General features: G+C 40.9%; 1 protein-coding gene across 1 annotated transcript; it reads left to right on the top strand.

The window, feature by feature from the left end:
- Positions 1-1,564: 1,564 nt before the first annotated feature.
- On the top strand, positions 1,565-11,635 carry LOC144640566 (PC3-like endoprotease variant B; the record flags this gene model as incomplete). The annotated part of the gene is made up of 9 exons (XM_078499673.1): positions 1,565-1,654; positions 4,775-4,921; positions 5,420-5,493; positions 6,370-6,458; positions 7,233-7,405; positions 8,238-8,459; positions 9,251-9,351; positions 9,856-10,077; positions 11,251-11,635. Coding segments are annotated over 9 exons (1,503 nt in total), but the record flags the coding sequence as incomplete, so codon positions are not given.
- Between the last annotated feature and the right edge of the window lie 724 nt (positions 11,636-12,359).

Genomic DNA, 12,359 nt, shown 5'->3' with positions numbered 1-12,359 from the left:
TGCAGGGGCGTATCTAGCCTATAGGCCCGTAGGCCCGGGCCTACAAATTTTTTTAGCCCACTCGTATTTTTAAAATGTGCTGTCAAGAGAGTAATTGTGGCTGAAGCACTTTCAAGATGAAATAGAAAGCAATATGCATTATAAATATCGCAGCTACCCTTTCTCGATTAATCAAGTCTCTAGTAAGTAGAGAAATTCTTGGCTGCGTGACAGTTGTACTTTAAAGCATAAAAAGGAAAAAAATACAGTCATCGTGTTCGAGTATAAAGTGCCAATTTAAGAAAATAGCGTTCCAAACGTTTCGGGCTTTTTTTTAATAGCACGACGTCTTAGTTCACACCACCGACAGTAGCCAGTCTGATCTTAACGTGGGAACTTTTCTATGCACGCACGCTCGCTGCCGCACCTGTGATCAAATTCTCTTGACCCCGCCCTGTAGGATCCCAAATGCTTTATCGTTATCAAGGATGCTTTCACCTGCGAAACAACCGGCTAAGTGTATGGCATCTCTTGCCGCCGTTGTTCTGCGATCTACATCGACGAAACTAGCCGCATGCTACAGCAACGTTTCGTTGAGCGCAGCATCCGTGAGAAAAACCAGGTCAGGCTTTCCTGTCGCAAAGCCTTTCAATACAAATGGCCACACTATTCAAGATGTACAAGTCCGTAGCATCATGTTCTGCGATGGGAACAACTGAACGATAACGTCAGGAAAAGCGACTCATCTTCAATCTGTGAACAAGTCAGCCGCGCTGACTGAATGTAAGTCGCAGCTTGCATTGGAACTTTAAATCTTTTTTCGTGGCCTTTTCGCAACGAAACAGCAACTTGACTTCCACTGATAAAGGGCTAAGCTCGAAACGTCTGGAAGGATATATTGTTAAATTGGCACTTTAAAATCGAACTCGAGAACTTTATTTTACAAAGTGATAGATAGGTGTCGTTAAAGGCAAGTGCGTTTATATATTTAACAATGAGTGAATATTGCCAGACCATTATCGGCAATGAAATGCCGAAATTTAGGTGCTGCCGGATTGCACTTTTGAGGGCCTTTATCTGGAGCATAACCCCGACCCCCCCCCCCCAACTCCCCTCTCCCTCTAGAAGCGGCCAGGCCTACAACTCTTCAGAAAGCTGGCTACGCCCCTGAATAGGTTCAATATATTCAATTTACTATTACTAAGGCAGGTGTGCTCATTTTTAGCCTTTTTTCCGAAGTCAGAAAATGGATTTTTTGTGACCTACAAGAAGGCATACCGTGGAGAATTCCCCCACATATGATACCCTTGTTCAACGACAAATTCTTTATATTTCAATTAATGGTCAAAATAATAACCAATTGGAGTTGGTAACAAATTCATGCAGTGCAGTGGGAAATTGAACGTTTTCAGGTTCGCTCTTTCAATGAGTAAGCAAAACAAGTTTAGGGCGACATGTTCATAATCATGTTGTACGACAAGTTAAGAGTTTGACGATTCTTTATATAAAACCAATGGAATATAGACGGTACGCAGAAACAGCGTTATTTGTTGTTCATTGCAACTACTTCTACTGTCTCTTTTAGGTTGTATGGGCAGAACATCAGCACATCTTAGTAAGAACAAGAAAAGACGGCATTCCATCTGATCCTAAATTCAGAGACCAATGGTATCTTGTAAGTATGCCCAGGTTCTCATTGGCAAAATACAATCTACCCGACCAGAATCGAACTTTGTGCAAAATAAGGGCGAAATACTGGTAGATTTATTTGGAAGAAAATCGTTTCCTAACCTGAGAAACAAAATTTGAAGGGAAAATATCCCGTTGCTGAACAAAGCAGACATTAATAAATATTCAAAATCATGCCAAATTTCTATAGTACTTGTAATAATCTGCTTTTAAGCCTGACTGCGATTCTGTCACGTGAAACGGCTATGAATATTGCTTTACTTAATGTAATATTTCAAACACAAAAGACAGTATTTTATCGGGATATTCAAACACCAAGAAGAGAGTTGAAAAAACGATGCGCCGCGGAGTTTTTCCGGGATAGCCGATGAAACACTGTCTCGAGTGTTTGATATATCTTCTCATTCGAAACAAAGACTAAACGGAGTAAACGGAGAAAAAAAAATCTTAAATAACTATGCTAATTAAGACCGGGTATCCAAACCTCCTTAAGGTCGCGGGGGATACCAACAGCATGAATAAATTCATGAAGGGAATTTTTGCTTGACCTGCATCTTTTAAAACGCTTATTTCTCAGCTATTATGGGTGCGATTAAGCTCAAATTTTACAGAGACATAAAGAAATGATGAAAGATTGTGAATGTCATCTTTTATTTGGTAGATTGCATTTAACGGCGATGTTATAGCCTCGTTAGTGCCAAATTGGGAAAAACATGATTTTGTGGCAGAGTTTGCGGAACGAGTAGGAGACAGCACACTGTGATCTTGTCAAAAACTTATCAGTCAATTCCTCTAGAGTGTCATAACAGAAGCGGATTTTTTAATTTAAAGTGTGCCAGCAAGTTATGGCGGTTTAAGTGCGCAAATTTGAATTTAATGTCTTCTACCTCTTTCTAAAAGCGCTCTTTTAAAATTCCGCTTCTGTTATGACACACTACAGTATTCATAGTTTACCTATCTGCAGTGGCAAGTTATGAAGTTATGTATCCGTGCTGTATTCTCTGCCACAAAATTGTCGGAAAAGTCCAAACTTTGAGATTTCCGAAGGTGTCCCGACCTAAATACGATCATTTTGCCAAGGAGAGATGTAATTATGGTAATATATTCCACGCTTTTATGGTGAGAACAATGCGTTTTTAAAAAGGACACGATTGTTTATGCCGAATATTTTTGTGATTACTCTGAGTTGCAGAAATATTCAAATTTAAATAAAAATAAGCTCGAAGACTTCTTACAATCTATATGAACGTACATCGCTAAGTGTTGTTTTAAATTGGTTAAAATATCAAAGAAACAGGGATTTTTTACAAATCACGCGCACGCGCCCATATTTTTGTCCAGTCATAAATATCTCGTAAAGTTGTCGATGTCAGTCGTTGTACTTCGTGCATACGCTTTAAATAAATGCATAATGATGAGCCTAAGGTGTCCCCCGCGACCTTAAAGGTTATGTTTTTTGTTGTTTTTACTTGATGAAATATTAATGAGTTGGAGAATGGATGCTTGTCAATAGCAGACCAGTGGCCAGTTGTACGCCATAATCCTTACCACGTAGAATTTTGTCTTGTTTTCTCTCTAACTGTGCAACGTTGTAAAGCCGAAAATATAAAGCAACTAACAAACTGCACCCCATACTACATCCCATACTATATCGGGCAAAAGGAAGTTAGTGTTACTTGTGACAATTAATGTTGAAAGACAAAAGCACTGTGATAGTCGTGTCTCAGGGGGGGGGGGGGGGGGTACTCTGGCTTGTAAATGTCGGGGATGATCGAAGAATTTTTTTGGGTTTGAAATTTTCGATTCCGGGGTTTTTTTTGGGTTGGAAAATTTGGCAAGTATTTTTTTGGGTGACTAGATTTAAATAGAGGATTTTTTGGGTATTAAAAACGAACTAAAGTGCCTTGGCGCGGCCTTGGCGTATTTATGGTATGATGAATAAACAAACACAAGCGTTCAATTTTTTATGTTTTTCTTTGTGTTATATTATTGCCCCTCCTGGCAATTTAGGGGTAATTTGACAAGGGATTTTTTTGGGTAATGTTGGAAGACTTGGGGATTTTTTTGGGTCCTGAGTTTTGCCTCCATTCGATCATCCTCGTCATTTACAAGCCGGAGTACCCCCCCCCCCCCTGGGAGTCGTGTATTGTCCATGAATACCACACGAGGACTAAGTCAGGTTCGAAAACTAACTTTCAGTATTGTTGCTTCTCTCGAAAGTTTGTAATTCTCAGGACTGGTCCTCTAGTGTAACAGCTGCTATTGTTTTTGGAGGCTAGGAGAATTGTTCCTGCTGTTTGTTCTATTGTTCTCTCCAGGGATAGCGAGCCATTCGGGATCAATTTAGGTTTCTGGGAAACTGCTCACCTACCCCTCCCCAAACCTAACATTAACCCTTACTTATCGCTTTGGGCAAAATGTTAGGTTTGGGGAGGGGTAGGTGAGCAGTTTCCCAGAAACCTAAATTGATCCGCCATTCGTATGAGACCTTGTGAGAGCTTTTACAAAACTCTCTTTACTGGTTTCCCTCTTTGTAATGATAATGTATTTATAAAGCGCGTTTTCCATGTGTATATGTTCAAATGCGCTTTACATATACTGTAATTTTAAGATACAATTGTAAAGGCCAGACCACAACACCGGGAGCTTCGTGCCCTACTCTTTGCGAATAGTGTGTGGGTTCTTTAACGTCCCCTGTTAGAAGACTGAAGATAGAGGAGACGGGACCTACGGTTTATCGTCCTTTTCCGAGAAGACTAGAAAGTCTAACCATTTGCAGATGTAATTACAAAGGCAGCACATTCTCCTCAGTTATTTTAAGACCCTGAGTGTTGGTCCGGTCTGGGGTTCGAACCCACGACCTCCCGCACAGCAGTCCGGCGCTCTACCAACTGAGCTAACCAGGCGGCGAGCTACAGTAACTGCGAAACGCGATAAATGGTAGCAAAATGGCCTCTTTATCTTAACACGCAATCAATAGATCTTATACTATCTGTTGCTTAGGTGCCCCGAGCAATGACAATTCAGTATTTTTACGATTTAAATTAAGTAAATCGATCAAACAAGTTGCCTCAAAGCATTTTAGAGTGCATTTTTGTCTTAACAGTTAAATCAAGGACAGTCGACCGGCCCAGCTGGTGTCGACCTCGATGTGATGCCGGTCTGGCGGCAAGGTTTCACGGGAAGGGGAGTGGTAATTAGTATTCTTGATGACGGAGTGGATCACACACATCCAGATCTCAGAGATAACTTTGTAAGTGAAATATGTTGACTTTGACATACCGTTATTCCAGAGACTGATACAGCCCCTCCCCCTCCCCCCACCAAAAAAAAGACAACGAATCACAGAAACCACCACTATAAAATTCGACTAAATTGTGACATAAACCTATCAAAACGCGACGCAATCTGTAAAAGAGACAGTGATCCTGAAACTTGGAAGGTACCTCACTGGGAACCAACCCGTTTACCAAATTGCAATTGATTTTGAATTTGTGCTGATTTGGAACCAGCTTAAGGGCTCCAGTGTAAACGTACAACTAATGGCAAACTGTTCAACAGTCATGCAAAATATGTAAATTATATATCTCTGTAAATTATTTTATAAATACATCATTTTCCAACTTTGTAGTAGATTCCCTCTAGTGTAACTCATCACAGCAAAAAGTTGTAACGGTGTTGAGATAAAATACGCGAAATTGAAAGGTATTGAGATGAAAGCGTTCTCTATTGTTCTTACCCTTTCACTTAGGATCAGAAAGCCAGCTATGATTTTAACGACATGGATGCTGATCCAAAGCCAAGAGACAGTGATCCTGATAACTGGTATGTGCCTCACGTGATCATTTGAAATTCAATCCCTAACCTGGAAGGGGACCAGTCTTGGCGCATAGAGGGAAGCCTCCAGCCAAGTGGCCCATACTTGCCGGAGCGTATCCCGGATTCTGTAGCTATGAGCGGCTAGGAATATTTCTATTCCTTCCTAAATGGGATGCTAGTCCATCGCAGGGTACCCCCAGCATCATTACGCCGGTACCCACTCATACACCTGGGTGGAGAGAGACACAGTGAGAGTAAAGTGTCTTGCCCAAGAACACAACACAAGTGACCCCGGCCAGGACTCGAACTCGGACCGCTCGATCCGGAGTCCGGCACACTAACCATTAGGCCACCACGCCTCCCAAGTTTTGGCGCGTGTTGGCTCTTAAAGGCTTGTGTCTCGGGGGCAAACCTGGCTAACAGCAATATTGTCAGGTTTTTTAGTTTAGTCATCTCATTAAAGACCACTTTTTAGTATTCGAAATGATTTTTCCTGATATCATGGATTTATGGATAAAACAAGATGCTGCGTTGTGATTTGTGGAAACTCACTTATCATTATTCTGATGGGCATTGATTGTATGTAACTAACAGTTTAATAACAGGAGCAGTTTCGTTTCGAAAATAAAGCCTAAAAAACCCTGGCTTGAACTATATCTTTCACCCGTAGCTCAAACATATTTTTCATGTTTCGATCCATACTTTAATGCCATGTTGCATGGCTACTTCGATATCTACCCCTCCGATGCGTGCAGCAGAAAAGTACAATAAAAAACAAAGGTAACAAAGAAACGACGTACTCTTGGATTAAATAAAATCCACGCAATTAATTCTTTTTATCGTTTTTTGCCTTTTATTAACGTACCTTTCTCGCCGTTCTAGTCACGGAACGCGGTGTGCTGGAGAAGTGGCAGCGGTCGCTAACAACAGTGTATGCGGAGTAGGTGTAGCTTATGATGCCAATATTGGAGGTGAACATTACATTGAGACTTTACAGCACATTATATTCGTCATAGTTACGAACAATAATGACTAGAAATCTACTAAATAGCCTGAAATTGTAACAATTTCTGCGATTTAGTTTTTCCAAGAAACGTTTTGTTCTATTGATCAAGAGCAGACCAATAAAAGTACTTACTTACTTTTAAGTTGAATACTGTTTTTTTAGACGTCTTTTTCCTATAGACCAAAGAGGGATAGTTCATGAATTCTTATTTGGTTTAATTGCGGGTTATTGGTTTCAGTACCATGTCCGATTCACTAACCAATTTTCAGAATCCACTTTGCATTTGATTTCTTGCATCTAACAGCGTTCACTAAAGAAATTGATTATGATTGAATTTTGTAAGAATTGCCACACGGAAGGGCTTACACTAGCTAATTGTACCTTCTAACTATCATCATCATCATCATCATTATCATCATCATCATCATCTCATCATCATCATCATCATCATCATCATCTCATCATCATCATCATCATCTCCATCACTTCATTATGCTTGCTCCAAACAACATCCACGCTATTGATTGATTCATGAATCATAATCGTTAGAAACGTTGGCTACATTGGACTCACAAAAGGAAAACTTTTTTGATACTGTTTGGGATCGAATCAAAGAAATAGCATTTCAGTGCAACTATTCAAATAAAGGCGAGTCAAACAGAGCCAAAAATGTTACTGGTTACTACGCAATAAAATAATGAAGATGAAGAAAATGTTTTTTTTTTTTTTAATATTGAAGGGGTGCGAATGTTAGATGGCCAAGCAACGGATGTATTGGAAGGGAGTTCACTTAGCTTCCAATCTGAGTACATCGACATCTACAGCAACTGCTGGGGACCTAAGGATGACGGCAAAACGTTTGGTAAACCAGGAAAGTTGGCGCAAGAGGCGCTAATGCAGGGAGCTCTCAAGGTAAATAGAAAAACAATGTTGAGATTAGGAAAAAAGGTTCATTTTGTGACATATTCAGGTTTTACTAAACTAGATTTGACCTTGATCAAGCTCATCTCATCAAGAGGTGCAGCTCAGTCTCGAAAAATCGCCTTTGAGCCACACCTTTGACTAAAGTAAAAAGTTAAGTCAGTGATGACAAAGGCTGTGTTGATTTTAATCAAAGTTGACACAACTTTGACGGTTATCAAAGGTAGAACAAAGGCAGTGCCAAATGCATCTTAGACCAGTGTCAAAGCTACTTGTAATTCCCGTCAAAGCAGAAAAAACTTTAACGCGCATCAAATGTTTGTTTCAAATGTGGTCTGAGGAATATTAGTATGAATTGGTCAGCTTTAGACAAACAGTTATTGCTTCAAAATGAAGCAAAGTTTGACCGCTCGTTATCCGCCCAAAATCCGATTTCAAATACTAACCTTATTCTTATTTGTTCATTATTATCTCGGATGTTTTTATACCTAAAAAATATCAATTAATTGAAGTATCAATGTATGTAGCACTGCTGTGCTAATTGAGGACATTGAAAACTTGTTAAAAATCCCAAGTGACAGGAGGCTGACCAGTTGATCTGACTATTAACAAAGCGTGGAGGAGTTGAATTGGGGACCACCGAACACGTACAAATCCATCTAGTGGCAGGGAAGTGGATTTCAACCCGGGACCTCCACTAAGCCACGCAGTCTCTTTTTAAATTTGTTTTAGTAAGAAACTATTTTTAAGTCTCTTTCGATTTGTACTGACATCAGTCGAAAAAATGACTCAAGATAGTATAACATGCTGTACATTTCTTCAGGGTCGTGGCGGCAAAGGTAACATCTATGTGTGGGCGACTGGTAATGGAGGTTTGACAGATGATGACTGCAATTGTGACGGCTACACCACCAGTATATACACCATATCAGTAGGGTGTATAGGTGATCACGGACTGTCTGCTTATTACACCGAGCTATGCTCTTCAACTCTGGGTGTCACCTTCAATGGGGGATCACACAGGGAAAAGGAGGAAAATAAAATGGTAAGGCTGTTCAAAGGAGATCTGTTCTTGACTGAGTATTTTCGCACATCTGTGAAATTTATAGGAAGAATAAACAAACGGACTATGTTAAATGAAGAAATTTAAAAACTTAGTTATATTCGTGAAAGGCCGAAATGTTTATCATCTTCTGGCTAGCTAGCCTACTCGAAACACTTTTGGCTTGCCATGAATTCATTCCTTTTCGAGGGAATAATTGACCAGTGGTTATCAGAGCTATACCATCGCTCCATTCTTTAAACTTTTTTAAATAAGTACGTTCATCACTGTAAAGATTATTATTAATTATATGAATTCAGATTATTTTTGTAACTCTTTGTTAATATAGAGCAGTCACCTTGAACTGTTTTTGTTTTGAAAATGCTTTAAATACAGTCCTTAATATAACATTAAACAACTATTAATATGAACTCTTCTCTAAATGATCTAAACCAATTCGCAAAGGAATTTCATGCTGCAACTGATGACAGTTTGGACATCTGTAGAGAGAAATCCTTTCTAACGTAATGAAGGCGTCTTGAGGTTGTCTATATCGTAATTCATTTCCATCATTGCCAACATTAGACATCCTCAATTCCTGATGGGTTCTTGTCATTTATGGACTACTGTTCTAAAACCTCAGACCATTCAACCTCGTTTCCAATTCAAGGTCTCTCTCTCCCTGCCCCCCTCGCTCTGGGGGCAGGGAGAGAACGACCCTGGGAACGAGGTTGCAGACCATTCTTCATACGAGAGCTCTGTTTTACTACATGTATTCTTCTGTTTCGTTTTAGGTGACAACAGATCTGCATCATAAGTGCACAGAAGAGTTCAAAGGAACATCCTCTGCCGCTCCTCTGGCCGCAGGAATGTTTGCTCTCGTGTTGCAAGCGAAGTACGTTACTTTACAATAACCTTTTGCAAACAAAACTAGCACCCGAAAGGTAGAAGAGTGTGCGTTTCTTTAGTCCCCTAGCGATGCAATCCTTCAAGAATTAAACATTTACGACAGTAGTAGTTTGTTCATGGAATTAACCCTTCCTACCGAATATTCAAATACGTTTTCTTTAGCGACAAGCTATTCACTTGCGATGGAATAAGTCTCTTAAAATGGGCTTAGATGACGTCAATTAAGACCCACAGGGACATTCAGAACTTTTCCCAAATATCCGGAGATCTTTAAAAGTCATAAGTGATGCTCGGTATTGTTCACGAATCTTCTGTAAACGAGAAAATGCATTCAGATCATTATTTCTTCCGAATGCGATCATTTGCGACAAATTCTGAAGACCCACTGTGTTCCTGGGTGACTTGACCAGGCTACCATCCCGTAAGATACTTCTATCGACCACTTTTGATCAGACGTTGAGATTTTACCAATGCACTGATTTCTCTGCAGCCCAAACCTCTCATGGCGAGATGTCCAACATCTTGTGGTAGAAACTGCTCAGGTAACGAGCCCAGTTGATGAAGGATGGATGAAAAATGGAGCTGGCTACCATTTTAATCACAAGTTTGGCTTCGGAAGGTTAGACGCTGGAGCCATGGTAAAAAGAGCGAAGACGTGGAAGAATGCACCACCACAGAGAACTTGTCATGGACCTTCCAGTCAGACACAACAGTGAGTAATGTTCGTAAACTATCAACAAAGGTTGTCTTTGTCAAGTGGTAAGCACGTGACACTTTCTGTACAAAGGTTGATGTCTTGACACACGAAAGGGACCTGTCGCAGGGACATGTTAAAGCGAAAGGAAGCAGAAACAAAGTAATTGGTTTTTACGCACACAAGAAAAAGTAGCAGGGGGCATGTTGCAGCGACACATCCATTCTCGTCCCCACAGCCCTTTCGTTTCTCTTAGCCGGCTTGGCACAAGAAAACAAAGGGCTCTGGAGACATAGGATTTTTTGAATTAATTTGAATTTGTTTGATTGGCTGTTTAGAACAAAGAATTCCTAAACGGAAGTCGAAAACGTAACGTCTCTCTCACACATTCTTTTGAAACGTCATGTCTGCATACATGAAGACCGGAAGTCCTAGAATCTAGGACTGGAAATTCTTTGTCCCCAGAGCCCTTCGTTTTCTCGTGCCAAGGCCCAGCCGGCTAAGAGAAACGAAAGGGGTATGGGGACGAGAATGCGACACATCCCATTCTAACTGCTTCGCCCCCAGGCGCCCTCCTCCTTGGTCGTGCGCGTTGCGCTTTTCGTTATGGGATTAATAGTGCGCGGTTTGCTTGGCACTGTGGGACTGATGTGGCTCGCTCCCTAACCATTTATCCTTTTGCTCCCCGTTTTCCCGCCTTAACGGCCGATCGGCGCCTGGGGACGAGGCAGCCATTGTGGCACAATTATTCGGGATAGGAAACCACAACTAACGACTGAGAGAAGTGCTAGAAAGTAGTACATATGGCTAAATGTGAAACGCATGGTCTAAGACCCCAAATGCATTTTGCAAGCCGACAGAAATCTTGTCCGGTTTCTAATTTGTATGTAGATATAGCATTTTAAATGCTAAATTAACAATTACCTATAAATTATATAAAATCTCATCGAAATTACGACGAGAGATTCCTAGTTCTGACTTTCGTATTCTGATAGCAGTGATGAATTTCAATGTTTTTCTTCGCCTTTGTGGATAGCACCAAACTTTAAGTGGAGATGTCGTGATAGCTAAGGACCTCGTCATTTCGCAGAAAAGGTTTTAACTTGAAACCTAAATTCTCTGAAGGGAATTACAGAAATTGTATAAAAACAGTAAGGAGAGTTAGGATTCTGATCATGAAATTACTTGTAGGGAAATCCCCGCTGGTGGAACACTGTCAATCACTATCGACACCATCGCATGTGACGGAACTGACAAGGAAATCAACAAGCTGGAGCACGTGACTCTAACAGTCAGCTTTCAACACCGACGACGTGGTGACGTCAGTATCGATCTTTTCTCGCCGAGTGGGACTAGGAACGAGATGCTGTCCACTCGTCGTTATGACGATTCCAAGAACGGCCTTCACGATTGGACATTCATGACCGTGCACAACTGGGGCGAGAATCCCAAGGGGGTGTGGGTAATGAATGTGACTGATAACATAGCTACGTTGAACAAGGGGGTGGATGTGAACGGATATCTTCAACACGACACTAGTAAACAGGAGGCAGATGTGGAAGACTTGGAAGAGGAGGTAACGCAGCGATATCTTTTCATTTAGCGCACTTAAATCAAGCTGAGAATTAAAGCTGAGGGTAAAATGCGTACAGACCCATTCTCGTCCCCATAGCCCTTTCATTTCTCTTAGCCGACTTGGCACGAGAAAACGGAGGGCTCTGGGGACACATGATTTTTGAATTAATTCGATTTTTTTTTGATTGGCTGTTTGGAACAAAGAATTCCTAAACGGAAGTCGAAAACGTAACGACTCTCTCATACATTCTTTTGAAACGTCGTGACTGCATACATGAAGACCGAAGTCCTAGAATCTAGGACTGGAAATCCTGTGTCCCCAGAGCCCTTCGTTTCCTCGTGCCAAGGCTCAGCCGGCTAAGAGAAACGAAAGGGCTTTGGGGACGAGAATGGTACAGACCCACGTTGTTCAAGGACTTGATTTAATTAATTTATATTCAGTCTTAATTAAAAGGACTGTGCCACGGATTTTAGCCAAATTTAGGCATAGGAAATGGCCACCAAATTCGGGGAAATATAAAAATAACCTCTTAAAACAGTGAAGGAACATTTCGATAACACAGCAAATACAAAAGGAGTCAGTTACGGGTGGCCAAATGTGAAGATGATTGAAACGGATTGCGATATGGGTTTTGAAATATTCTTGGGCTGAAATCCGGTTTTCAAAGTTAATCCCGTTTGCTTGAAGCTTTAAGTTATAACGCCCGGGGGACACACATTTGGTT

The sequence above is a fragment of the Oculina patagonica genome, unplaced genomic scaffold, assembly GCF_052425735.1.
Source record: "Oculina patagonica isolate OP01 unplaced genomic scaffold, crgOcupat unplaced354, whole genome shotgun sequence".
Classification (NCBI taxonomy): domain Eukaryota; kingdom Metazoa; phylum Cnidaria; class Anthozoa; order Scleractinia; family Oculinidae; genus Oculina; species Oculina patagonica.
The sequence above is the reverse complement of the archived record's forward strand: the minus strand, read 5'-3'. Positions and strand labels throughout refer to the sequence as shown.